This window comes from Schistocerca cancellata, chromosome 9 (assembly GCF_023864275.1).
Source record: "Schistocerca cancellata isolate TAMUIC-IGC-003103 chromosome 9, iqSchCanc2.1, whole genome shotgun sequence".
NCBI lineage: Eukaryota > Metazoa > Arthropoda > Insecta > Orthoptera > Acrididae > Schistocerca > Schistocerca cancellata.
In genome coordinates this window covers 167659883-167674468 of record NC_064634.1, presented here as the reverse complement: position 1 = coordinate 167674468, position 14586 = coordinate 167659883, and the positions used below count along the sequence as shown (strand labels likewise).

At 41.7% G+C, this 14586-nt stretch overlaps 1 protein-coding gene across 1 annotated transcript in view; it reads left to right on the top strand.

Moving 5' to 3' along the window:
• Window positions 1-5012, top strand: part of LOC126101263 (uncharacterized) — a 29307-nt gene extending 24295 nt beyond the window's left edge. Inside the window, exon 3 of the mRNA XM_049911950.1 lies at window positions 3877-5012. Within this exon, the coding sequence (XP_049767907.1) occupies window positions 3877-4701 (825 nt within the window). The 3' untranslated portion in view covers window positions 4702-5012. The remainder of the gene's footprint in view (window positions 1-3876) is intronic.
• Window positions 5013-14586: the final 9574 nt, after the last annotated feature.

Below are 14586 nucleotides of genomic sequence, written 5' to 3'. Positions count from 1 at the left end.
CCACCCTCGTTCCTTTTTAACTTTGATACCCGGGTTCGAGACCATATTGGGTTTTTTATTTTTTTTTCCTGCCTCTCTGTCAGATTTATCTACGAATGTTTTTTTCTAATGTATGTTGAAATATGTTGTCATTATTCGCCAATTAACTTTATGTGTAATTAATGAATTAAAAAGTAATAAACAAATGAGACAAGCTGAACTAAAATCATCAGGTCTGCCTCATGTATCGTTATATCCAAATGGTTTATAAATGTTAATCTACATTCAGATCCGATGATGGCACCTTTAGTGTGTTGAAACCGGCTATCCAGTAAACAGTATTTAAGCGATCCTGGCTTCTGAATTATTTCTACAACAGAGTGATCGCCCCACTACGCACTGTGTGTTCCCTTTTTAACTTATTTCCTTACACCGTAAATTAACTGGCGAATAACGACAACAGTGTTTCAACATAAATTGGAATAAACATTCGTAGATAATTCAGAGAATGAGGGAGAAAAAAAGGAAAAACCGGGTTTAGAGCTCGCAGCGCAAAGTTCCGAAGTCGCTATGGAAGCCGCAGAGCCACCGCTTCAGTTGAATGCTTACCCGCTAAGAGGTATCTACACTATAGCAACAGCGCATTGAAAACTTTGACCGTCGTTTTCTCAGAAGCGGTAGAGTGTAAGCAGATAAGCCGAGACACGCGTTCGCTTATTTTGTCCCCTCTTTCACTGAGCGAAGTTTCAGCAAGATCATGGTATTTCCTCGGGAACTTACACAGGAAGAAACCATAGTAATAATGTAATTCAAGGCTCGCAAGAAAAGATTTAAGTGGTCCTTTTTCCCGCACACTGTTAATGTGTGGGACGGTAAAGAAATAACCCGAAACTTCTGCCAGGCACGTTAAGTCCGGATTGCGAAGAAATCCTGTTGATGTAGACATGTAGATGTAACAACGAAATTATGTTGTAATTACGACATGTGACTTTCATTTGATTTGAACATCGAAGTTGTTTGCTGTTTATTTACTTTTTGTTCATTAGTTTCAGCCATATACGAACACCTAGGCGCGTTAAATTGATATTGAAATAAAGTGTCATGCATGGACCAATAACAATAAATTCCCACCTACTTGTTATAGTACTGCAGTATCTGCCAGCGTCTTCAGAAGTGGATATCGCATACGACGTTCCTAGGGTGTTTATAAACGGATATTGCAGACGACTTCGAACAAAGTTTGAATGTAGCTTCGTAAAAGTTCCGTGATCAAACGATCTGAGTTGCTGGCGAATACAGTTTATCCTCACTACACAGTATATATTATCATTATACATGAGGTGAATAGGGTTTCGCCGAGTGCGGTGGCCGAGCGGTTCCAGGCGCTTCAGTCACGAACTGCACGGCTGCTTCAGTCGCAGGTTGGAATCCTACCTCGGGCATAGATGTCTGTGATGCCCTTAGGCTAGCTAGGTCTAAGTAGTTCTAGGTCTAGGGGCTGATGACCTAAGCAGTTAGGTCGCATAGTTCTTGAAGCCATTTTTTGACCTTTCGCGTAAATTTTCTTTACATAAACGGTCGTATCTTTAGATTGCGTTGACATAGAAGCTCACTTTTTTACACCACCAAGGGACCGGTTACCGCAAGAAGTGCGATACATTTCCGCTTATTATGTCCACCCGTTCTGGAGGTAAACGGGTTTTAAGGGCCAACTTATAACTAAATCTGAGGGGGGTGCGATGGGGAGGTTTCCTTGTTAGAAGAAAGATTAAGGAAAGGCAGACCTACGTTTCTAGCACTTGTAGACTCAGAGAAAGCTTTTGACAATGTTGACTGGAATACTCTCTTTCAAATTCTGAAGGTGGGAGGGGTAAAATACAGGGAGCGAAAGGCTATTTACAATTTGTACAGAAAGCAGATGGCAGTTATAAGAGTCGAGGGGTATGAAAGGGAAGCAGTGGTTGGGAAGGGTGTGAGACAGGGTTGTAGCCTATCCCCGATGTTATTCAATCTGTATATTGAGCAAGCAATAAAGGAAACAAAAGAAAAGTTCGGAGTAGGTATTAAAATCCATGGAGAAGAAATAAAAACTTTGAGGTTCGGCGATGACATTGTGATTCTGTCAGAGACAGCAAAGGACTTGGAAGAGCAGTTGAACGGAATGGACAGTGTCTTGAAAGGAGGTTATAAGATGAACATCAACAAAAGCAAAACGAGGATAATGGAATGTAGTCGAATTAAGTCGGGTGATGCTGAGGGAATTAGATTAGGAAATGAGACACTTAAAGTAGTAACGGAGTTTTGCTATTTGGGGAGCAAAATAACTGATGATGGTCGAAGTAGAGAGGATATAAAACTTAGACTGGCAATGGCAAGGAAAGCGTTTCTGAAGAAGAAAAATTTGTTAACATCGAGTATAGATTTAAATGTCAGGAAGTCGTTTCTGAAAGTATTTGTATGGAGTGTAACCATGTATGGAAGTGAAACGTGGACGATAAATAGTTTAGACAAGAAGAGAATAGAAGCTTTCGAAATGTGGTGCTACAGAAGAATGCTGAAGATTAGATGGGTAGATCATATAACTAATGAGGAGGTATTGAATAGAATTGGGGAGAAGTAGTGCTTGTGGTACAACTTGACTAAAAGAAGGGATCGGTTGGCAGGACATGTTCTGAGACATCAAGGGATCACCAATTTAGTATTGGAGGGCAGCGTGGAGGGTAAAAATCGTAGAGGGAGACCAAGAGATGAATACACTAAGCAGATTCAGAAGGATCTAGGCTGCTGTAGGTACTGGGAGATGAAGAAGCTTGCACCGGATAGAGTAGCATGGAGAGCTGCATCAAACCAGTCTCTGGACTGAAGACCACAACAACATCAGCAGTTTACCGCACAGTTTTCCATACTTAGCCTAACATTTTTCATGTTCGGATTAACCGAACTTTCGGATTACCAGGGTTCGGATTAGCGGGACTCTGCTGTAATTCGTTTAACAGTCTAGGCACTGCAGCCGAAAACTCGAACTTCCACTAGATTAGCCTTACTTGCAAAAGAAATTTCAACTGCTATCGGTAATATGTAGAAGTGAGAGTATCGTTTCTCTTCTCCCTCGTCTCACGCCTCATCCTCTCCTCCACCTCCTACTACTATCCCCTACTTCCCTGTCCTGTATAATCATCCTTTTCCTCTCTCTCTCTCCTCCTCGCACCTCTCCACTTCTACTCCCCTCTCCCTCTTCTTACCCTATACCCCTATACTCCTCCTCCCCCCTCCTCTTCCATCCTCTCCCCTTCTTTTCCCCATCCTACCTTGTCCCTCATCTCTATCCATCTCCTCCCCCTCTCTCCAGTCCTCTCCCGTCCCCCTCTACTGGGGCTGGTACTGTTGTAACTCTACTGTTGTGTCAGACTGATAGTTGGACGCCAGACCACGGTAGGTAAATGAACAATGATAAGATGTGTACGGTTGATACCAGATTCCATGAAGGAAAATTGGCCTCCCTTCTCCTCCCCTCTCATCTCCCCGTTTTCCTTACTTTTTCATGAGACAAGCACTGTACACTACTAGCCTGAGAAGGTACTACCACGCTTTTATCCATTGATGACATTACTGTAGCCTTAGAGCACAGAACTGTCCAAGGCAATTCTGTTCATTTTATCTATAAATGTACTTGCTGCTAGAAACTGAAAACATGAACACAAATTGTGAAAATGCGATTCGTGGAAAGTGGTTGACAGACGCAACAATTATATTCCGAGCCAACTTCGTCTGGCTTCACAGTGTGGACGGGCACAATTATCATTTAGTTTAGCAATTGGAAAGAGATTGTTACTTCCAGAAAGAGCAGAGACAACAACTGTGCAGCGTGTATTAAATAAATCGCTCTATATGTTTCAGATCGACAGGAACGATGTAGGTTACCAGAATAACAATGGGCCCCCCTATAAGAAGCCAGCATCATACTACTACCTTCCTGGTAAACGCAACAGCCACTACCAACCGCCTTCGTCCACGAGTCCACCACTGCTAACACCAACTGGCAGCTATCATCAGAGACAGTATCGCAACTACGATTACACAAAGACTTCAGAAAATGGCGGCTACTACCAATCGCCAGGGAACTTCGACTATATGAAGGCTCCAGCGAACCAGAACTATCTGAAGACGCAGCAGCACCAACATTACCTGCAGTCTCCACAGCATCAAAATTTCCCAGAGAATCCTCAGAACTTTCGTCAGCGCCAGAGCTATCAAAATGATGTGCAGCAGAACTTAGGCCATCTGAACCCACCAAACAATGTCAATGGATTCCCTGCAGGAAACTATCACCAGGGGGCACCAAATGGTCCTCCTCCTGCCGGCACTGAGGCGTATTTCGACTACAGACCCGACGGCGCTCCTGGGCAACCGCCAACGCCATCTGGCTACCACCCAGACTACCAGCCGCCCTCATACCTGCCCACCACGATCGCACCTCCCACACAGGAACAGGGAAGATTTCATTCCCAGTGGCAGGCACCACCAATCAGTGGCCTTCAGGGACCACAGGCGAATTTCCCAGTTAGCCCTCTGGGAAGTGACGGAGACTTCTTCGCTGGGGACTGCAACGGGTCTGCGTGGCAGGTCAGCAGTCTGGACCCAGCATTCAATAATGGGTTTGAGCAGCAGTTCCAGCTTTATCCTGCGAACTATGTATGGCCACAGGGCTTGGCTCAAGACTGAAGTGTATGTTATCCACCGCTTCTCTTCCATATGGAAATAAAAAACAACGTGTAACTAATAGATACGTACGTGATATAAGCGAGAAATGCCTCTACACTGCGCCAAAATAAAAGATAGTGTGTTGTCATTTCTAACACGTTATGATTATAAACTAAGTTCCCGATGAGCTGGAGACTTAAAACTTTCAACATAGCTCAGAGCTCAGTGACATTGCAATATTAACCCGCTTTCGCGTCATGTGTGTGACGGGAGTTACTTTGTGTACCACCGCCATTTTCCCCTTTTCCTTTTACCCACGAAAGTTTCGCGGAAAGAACGGTTGTTGGTAAAGTCCCCATGTGAGCTTTATTCTCCTTCATTTTTACCTTAGAGGTCTTTCCGTGTGGTAATACTGGGAGGAAGCAATGTATTGGTTGACTCAGCTGAAGAGAAACTGAAATAACCCTGAAATTTACCGTACGTCTGTTGTATTCTCATCAAAATGATTTAAAGCGACCGACAAATTTCACACACACAGAACTAAAATGCAGAAAATAATTATTTAATTCTCTTAGTACCACTGGGATCAATATGACCCCATAATATGCAAATTGGAAATGTATACCTACCTTGTTTGCAAAACTATTATTTTCAAAATACATGAATAAACACTTTCTGAGTCATCTGTATCCAATGATGTTTTGTCCGTTTTTATATTTACAAGAGATTAAAATTTATTCATGGCTTTTGCATTACGTATCACTGGGGTCAATATAACCCCAACTGAAATTGCTTGTCTGTTTCTTCAATACAACATTTATGAAAATGGAATGATGGATGTTATGTTGAACAGCTGTTATACGAAACCCTAGCAACAGTGAAAAAATTATTTCCCGCTTGTTTGAGTATCTATTGTTTGGATTTCTTGCATCAGATGTTGTATCCTTCCTAGTACCACGCCGGCCGGTGTGGCTGAGCGGTTCTAGGCGCTTCAGGCTGGAACCGCGCGGCCGCTACGGTCGCACGTTCGAATCCTGCCTCGGGCATGGATGTGTGTGATGTCCTTAAGTTAGTTAGGTTTAAGTAGTTCTAAGTTCTAGGGGACTGATGACCTCAGATGTTAAGTCCCATAGTACTCAGAGCCATTTGAACCTAGTACCACCCTGGTCAATGTGACCCCTTAAGCACCTGGAAAGTCGTATCTCCCTTGTTTGCAATGCTTTTTTTTTTTTTTTCAAGATATATGACTTTCTTTCTCTGAGTCAATTGTATCCAGTGATATTTCCTTCAGTTTTACGTTTAAAACACATAAAAATTTATAAACGGTTATTTGCACTGTGTACCACTGGGGTCAATATGACCAAATCCAAATTTCCTTTTTGTTTCTCGATCATAATATTTACGAAAATAGAATAGTTACTATTACACTGAACAACTGTAACGTATGTTTTTATGTTAGTTGATTAAAATACGCCATAATATCCGGCCTATATGTCCCCAGTGATACTCAGTGAGACAGAAAAATGTCGGTAGTAGGAGGGTTAAATGCAAAACTTTTTAATATAATACATTTTGAAAACGGCCTTTAAAGTATAAACTAATTACTCTTAGCCCAAACAGATTCCTGACACCATGCAGATAGTCCTGAAAATAGCTATGAAAATAATTGTAGAATTTAAAACGAAAGACGTGGAACGCCTATAATAGATAATAGATAATATTATTAATTATAATAGATAATAGTAAGTAGTGAATTGTTCATGCATCTGTTATGTATTGGGTGCGCCCCACGTTTTTAGATTTAAACTCCAAAAGCATTTTCATTGCTATTAAAAATTCACAACAAATTCTCAGGACTGTCTCTATGGGGCTATGTATCTGTATGCAACTAGAAGAAATTATTTTCTATTTTTTAGTACGGTTTAAAAATATGTTATATTACAAAGTCTTTATTCAAATCATTTTAAATCTTTATTTTGTGAACTGTATAAATTAGTTGATACGTTTAGATTGCTTTTATCCTTACTTTCACTTTTGAGTAAGCAGAGATGAAACACAAAATTGTGAAATCTAAGAGATATGCGATATAATAATTAGCATTATATCTCTGTGAAGTAGCGAAGATGATATTGCACCAGGGGGAAGTGATATGGAGATCGAATCGATTAGTCGCCTCGATAGAGGGTAGAGCATAGTCAGCCGCTCGGCAGCAAAGGCCGCCAAAGGATGGGTTAAACCTCGGGTCAACGGCTGCTTTAAATAGCGTGCACCGCGGCTGAAAGAGACTTCACATACTTATACGAATCACTCCTTTACGCGCCTTCTATAGCACAAAAACGTCTGATATGCTCCTGCTTTAAAAGACTCTGACTGAAAAGTGGGGTATCAGCTGCCTCAGTCTACCTTTCTCAGCACCTTTCGACATTCTTCCAAAACTTTTGCCACGCGATCATATTCACGGTCTTCTTAACATGCAACTCACATCTCATTTCCACAAGCTCCACTAACTGTAACTCGCTCACATCCGCTATTCCATCCCTGTTAAGTCGCTCGTACACATCCACTCCCACTTGCCCCTTCTCTCTCTTTCACGAAGCCCAGCTCTTTGTCATTATCTCTTCGTGTCTCTCTCTAATTGTCACTGTCTCTTCTCTCACAGCCACAGTCTCCCTCGTTCCGCCATACTACTACTGCCTCCTCCCAATGTCACTGTTTCACTATTGCTCTCTCTTTCTGCCACTATCGCATTCGTTCCCTCCCATTGCTGCTGTCTCTTCCTGATTGTCAGTACCTCTCTCTTCCTCGTTGCCATTGTCGTAGACTCTGACTCACGTTATCACTGACTCTTACCGACTTCCACTTTCTCCTTTATTTATCTCTCTCCCACTGACTGTCGCCTTCACTCTTTTCCTAGCACTGTTCTGTCACTGTCAACTACGTTCCATTGCCACAGTCTCTATTTTTCACTCACACTGTCATTGTCTCCTTCGCTCTTTCTGTACCGCAAACATTGTCTACTACGTTCCAGTATTTACTACTTTTCCGTCTCTTTCGCAACACCACTACTCGTTTATTTCAGCATGATCGCATGCCAGAATATTTGGGAAAATTTTTAAAGGTGCTGGACTGAGGCAGATGCTACCCCATTTTTCAGTCTGAGTCTTTAAAACAGGAGCGTATTAGCCTTTATTGTGCTCCGATAGGAATATTTTTCCGCTGGCTTCCTTGTTTATCCTGCTGCAGCAGTGCATGTCACGCCTATCAGAAGAAATTTATGAGTAAGTGAATGTGAAATTGAAATAACGCAATACTAATTTAGCAACTGAGATCGGATTTGACGTGCACAAAAATTTTGCGTGTGCTTCAGTACTACAACATGGAGTTACTAGAACCCTTACGACGATAACGGAGACACTGTAAAGCGTATTCCTCCGCGTTACGCCACTTTATAAACTACGTTTTCGCCTCACACCGTATTTGACATGTACAAGTGGGCTAATTTTGAACCTCTGTTCAAGTTTGCTCGAGATCGAGATGTTAGGAATATATCATAAAAATTACAGCCATTTGTTGTGCATAGCCGTCTTGGAATCCGCGGCTCGGTTTTGGTATCCAAAAACCATGTTTTTCGGGTTTTCTCAGAAATCGCCCATGAACTAAATGGTGCCTTCATAAGCCCCTGAAGGAGCGCTATACACCACATACCAGGCAGAAAGAACCACCCGATTTGCTCCATCTGCCTAAGCTGGAGGAACTGTGCAATGTTCAAACTGTGAAACTCTACTGTAGGATAATTACAGTAAGACGATCCTTCTGGTGGGTATACAAATGGTCCATAGCCCAAGGACTATCCAAAGCACTACCACCAGTAAAACCGGAAGTACGAGTCCCAGAAAAATGCCTTGTTTATGCGCGGCGTTTTGGAATATACGAGTACTAGGTAGCGCATACTATCGCATGCGTACCACTACCCCCATTTTAAGAGATTGAATGTAGACCGGATGAGTGCTGCAGTTTGACCAGTATCATCGCACGGGCATCAGTCTAGGGGCTTCCACTGAGTAGTAGGCACAAGACCAGACAGAAATCTCAATTTCGCAACTGGTCGAAAATCTTAATGTTTGAAGTAGATGGTGATCTGTAAATATAGTCAGGCATGAAGATATATAATGTTTGAGCGCAATCACAAATTTCTACGGCGGAGCAAACTTTGCTGCAGTTACTGCAGCAGAGGGGATGTGATCGTTGGAAATTCTGCGCGAACTCTCCCTTTAAATGATAGTTATTCAATTATCGCAATTGATGCACTTCCTCTTAGAGCGTTTTGTCAATATTGGCCAAGTCCGGGGCTCGTGTGGTTAATGGTGATGAGGCAGGTAAGCGTTGCGATCCATGTTAGACAAACGGCTTAGGGAGGAGTCTACTTCTATTTGTAACAAAATATTAAAGAGCACCAGTTGCTGAAATGTAAGTATGCCAGTTTTTCCTCTGTCCTTTACCTCAGCAAGCCACCACTTTTTAATAACGTTCAGGTAAATGTGCTGGTTGATTGGACCATCAAAAACTGCGAGCCAAACGGATAGTTGGCTGTCAACGCTGCCCATATCATCAAATGTGGTGGGCAGCGCTTGATTTGTTAAAAAAATGTTCGGTTTTTCTTTACCCACGAAAAGGCTTTAGGGTTACTCGAGTTCTCATAAATCGTATCCTCATCACAGAACGTAACAATATTCAGTGCTTTCGCATTCACAAAATGTGTGAGCGTCATTCGAAAAACAAGCACGTGCTAACATGCTACAGTCGCTCACTGAGGCAGGACGTAAACATACAGTAGGTTCCTGATCCGGTCTCGCACAAACCGTGTCTATTCATTAACTTTTATCATTGTCTTACGTGCAAGAATAAAGGGGTTTTAGCCCCATTCTGTAGCTCTTTTTTAAAATGTCGTTGCAAACAAAAAATATCACTTTTTTGAATAAAGGAAACTTTGTCTTAATACCTGGACCTTCCTTGATTGAGAAATGAAACAGAACAAAGCTTACTCAGAAGAAAATAATTTATTCAGGCCACAGAATTGCTCTGAGTTCGAAAATATGGATTTTATTGCAATGGTGCTATTGAATAACTTTGAATTGAAATTTGTAACGTATCAACTACAAAAAGTAAGTCCATGTGACTGACGGAGCCTTTAAGTAAAAGAACACATGCTATCGGGCTTCCAAGCTATTTGTTCACAGTGAGGAAGAATACTTACGACAAAAATGTACGAACACAATATGTCTGCCAATGTTTTCCAGTAACAAAACTTCATGTATTTTCCATTAATATGAGCACTTAGCAGAATATGAAAACTATAGAATTGTATCACTGCTGTTAGCACCCAGAATAACCTAATTATTTACCTTGTTAAATCATATCATTCTATATTCTTAATACTGTATGTGACTGTCAATCTACCTTGTCGTGAAATAGACCGAAACTTTTATCAGATGTCCAGTGTGAAATAGTGGTTGGAGGAAGAATGCCTTAATGTGCGTGTTGTATATCGTCAAATGACAGTTTGCACAATCAAGGTTTATGCAAAAGCACATTAAAAATGGAATTCCTTTTGAATTGTGTGGAAAGTCGAACGTCTTACAGGAAATTTGTGAATATGGATGGAAAATCACTGTCATGGAGGTGAGTTTTATCCTCTTCTTTTTAATGTCGTTCAATAACATGGGTCTATTCAGTCGTTAAAGCACGACAACTTGGTAGCTGTAAAGATGCAGGTAAGTTGTTCACTTTCTGCTGGCGAAATAAATTCACACCGTCGGAACTAGACTGACACGAGAAGATTTGGCAATACATCATCGATTATCGCCAAATTGTGCACCATTGTCCTGGAATTAATTCCAAATTTCTGAACAGGGCCAAATTGTGCACCATAGTCCTGAAATTAATTCCAAATTTCTGAAGTGTCTTGTTGCGACAGGGTGTAAGACACAGCTGATTGTAGGCCGCTGAAATCTGCTACCTCACTGGAGCTGTTCGACAAAACCTCCTGAAAACGGTTACGATTTCCATCCACTTTTTATCTCTCGGTTTTCTCTGCATTTTTGTCACTAATGAGTGTGCCACTTTATAACGTTTTGCAGCATTTAGAACTGTGCAAGGAAGAAATATAAGCAGTCAGATACCTTACTTCACTGAGTGCGCCTACTCGCCATCACTGATTTTGTAAAAGCTGGACCCGCGCAGAAATGGAAGTGACAGAAGCGGGAGTTCGTTTAGGAAAAAAACTGACCCGGGCCGGATGAGAAATGGACGATTTACGTTAGCTTAGTAGCCATGCAGCGGTTGGCGCAGTGGAAAGAATATAAAAGGTAATCCGTAGGTTTTGGGATCGAGACTCTATGCTGAAAGACATTTTACTTTTTGTTTTCAATTTTTACGGCAGTTACACTGCAGATAAACCGAAATAATGCTCAGTATATTGTGCGATTTAGTATTTTAATTAAAGGTTTGAAAAGAAAGGCAAACGAAAGGCTAGACGTATGGGAGATTCCATTTCGGAAATCGTTAGGGAATTCAGTATTCTAAGATCCACAGAGGCAAGAGGGTACCGAGAATACCAATTTCAGGCATTACGTCCCACCACAGACAACGCAGTGGCCGACGGCCTTCTCTTAACAATCGAGAGCAGCGGCGCTTGCGTAGAGGTGTCACTTCTACCAGACAACCAACACTGCGTGAAATTACCGCAGAAATACAGGGTTCTTACAAATGATTGAAGCGATTTCACAGCTCTACAATAACTTTATTATTTGAGATATTTTCACAATGCTTTGCACACACATACAAAAACTCAAAAAGTTTTTTTAGGCATTCACAAATGTTCGATATGTGCCCCTTTAGTGATTCGGCAGACATCAAGCCGATAATCAAGTTCCTCCCACACTCGGCGCAGCATGTCCCCATCAATGAGTTCAAAAGCACTGTTGATGCGAGCTCGCAGTTCTGGCACGTTTCTTGGTAGAGCAGGTTTAAACACTGAATCTTTCACATCACTAAGCGTGAAACTTGCCCGCACGCGTTCAACCGTTTCTTCACTCACTGCAGGCCGACCCGTTGATTTCCCCTTACAGAGGCATCCAGAAGCTTTAAACTGCGCATAACATTGCCGAATGGAGTTAGCAGTTGGTGGATCTTTGTTGAACTTCGTCCTGAAGTGTCGTTGCACTGTTATGACTGACTGATGTGAGTGCATTTCAAGCACGACATACGCTTTCTCGGCTCCTGTCGCCATTTTGTCTCACTGCGCTCTCGAGCGCTCTGGCGGCAGAAACCTGAATCGCGGCTTCAGCCGAACAAAACTTTATGAGTTTTTCTACGTATCTGTAGTGTGTCGTGACCATATGTCAATGAATGGAGCTACAGGGAATTTATGAAATCGCTTCAATCATTTGTAATAGCCCTGTAAATATGGGACGTACGACGAACGTATCCGTTAGGACAGTGCGACGAAATCTGCCGTTAATGGGGTATGGTAGCAGACGATCGGCGCGAGTGTCTCTGCTAACAGCACGACACCGCCTACAGCACCCCTTCTGGGCGCATGACCATGTAGGTTGGAGCCTACACGACTGGGAAACCGCGGCCCGATTCCAATTGGTAAGAGCTGATATGAGGGTTCGAATGTGGCACAGACGTGACGAAGCCGTGAAACCAAGTCGTCAACAAGGTACTGTGCAAGCTGGTGGTGCCTCCATAATGGTGTCGGCTGTGTTGACATGGAATCGACTGGGTCCTCTGGACCAGCTGAACCGATCATTGACTGGAGACTGTTTGCGGCCATTCGTGGAATTCATGTTAGCAAATAGCAATGCGCCATGTCTCCGGGCCACAATTGTCCGCGATTGGTTTGAAGAAATTTCCGGACAATTTGAAAGTCTACCCCTTGTTTGTTAAGCTTGTAACCTCCCCACAAAATAAAAATAAAATGAATATTATTGGGTTAATGATTCTAATTTAAGTGTAACGTCCCCACAAAATTCATTCCTTTCACATTTGTAACCTCCCTACAGAAATTAATTCACATTTAACCTCCACACAAAATTTGTTTCCCATCTAATGTAAGCTCGAAACAGAAATATTCCTAAACCTCGTAATAAAAAATAAATTCAGTAACCTGGTAGAATTTGGACGACAGCAGCGCTGCGTCATGGCCCTGTAAGGTCATTCTGAATAAAAAGAGGAAAAATTCTTACCTCAATAAAAACGGCGAATATATCTGCTCTTATATAAAATTTTTCCGGGACAGCTCTGTGCAATGCTGGCCGATAGATTTGTCATTTTATGAAAGGAAGCAACTGATTTCTCTTTTGCAACAATAGGAATGATCATGGATTGAAGAAATTAGTAAATTCTTTAAATTGAAATGAATGTTTTTTTTGAAATTACTTGATATCACGAAGATTATTATTAGGACATTTTTAAAAGATTTACATGGGACTTTACATAACATTACTAGATATGCGCGAGGCTGCTTTTTACCTTATACAATAATACTCAGGCTCCGGCATCGCTGCACCGCGACCGGCCCAGCCAACATGATACACCAGACCAGAGCAGACAGGCGACTGCTCGCTAGCAACTTACTGCTACTGCTACACAGTTCGTACTGCAGTCAACACTGCTCTTTGGTCTCAGATTCTCTTATAGCTTACATATCGCAGGCAGCACATACCTCTTACAAGCTGACTGATTTTGATGTAAGAAGTATCTCGCTTTAATACATGCGGACGCAGTGCTCCATGGTTCCCATTTCTACCGCTATGTATCTAATTCTTTCAATTAGGCCCGGTGAATTGAGATATGGGTAACCAAACCCGCTAGAAAAGATAGTATTCTAATTTAAAAACGAAGCAACGGATAACGCAACATCGGTGAATGGCCAAGGAACAATACGTGCACATTAGGGACGGTAAGACTTTCTTTTTCTGATACTATGAATTCAGTTAGTCGCATGAAATGCATAATGCATACAATGGATATGCCTGGATTGAAAATTCATAGAATATAGTCATTATCTCAGTGGTATGGATGAAGGATACTAAATAACGCTAAGAGAGGATTTCAATTATCACTCTGATTTATTTCGATAATATTTAAGGAAACTATTACTCTCTGTGACAAAACATTTAAGAAAACTATTACTCTCTGCGATAAAACATTTAAGGAAACTATTACTCCTTGTGACAAAACATACATGAAATCTATTCACTAGCTCTTGCATCTCGTCATACAGGAAACACAGACAACACTTAGTCGCCAGTTACATCTACTAATGATTAAAATGGGTGAAAATGGATGTTACTGAATGGTGGCCTCTTAACACCATTTAGTTATTGTCGCACCTATTTAACGCGCGGAGTAGGGAAGGATATTACCTTTCACTCTCTCACACATTACTTGTGTTACTACACATGCAGATACCATGCGGATAAGTTCATGCTGAAACCCCGTATTATGCAACCGCAATGCACCGTGAGCAAACCAGCCCAGGCTTCATGACTCCCCATTATTCATACTATGATTAACGAATGGCAAATCCAGTGACTGCCGCTATGAATACTGGCAACAACGTGGCCTAGTTCGACAACAAAGAAACGAGTAAAGTGAACCGTTGAATCTTGAAAAATTTATATTGCTTATATCCAGAACGAAACTATGCAACAAATGAAACATTAATGAACCTATCCGCTATTGATCTAAGAACAAGAACCGTTGGTTCATGCCCTCATTCACCTCGCGCCTAAGTCCGCTAGTTGGAAAACATTAATCTGAAAAATTTCTACAAATAAAATATCGCTGAACGTTTCCTGGTATTAATTCACACCCGAACATGCTTCATAATCAATGTTA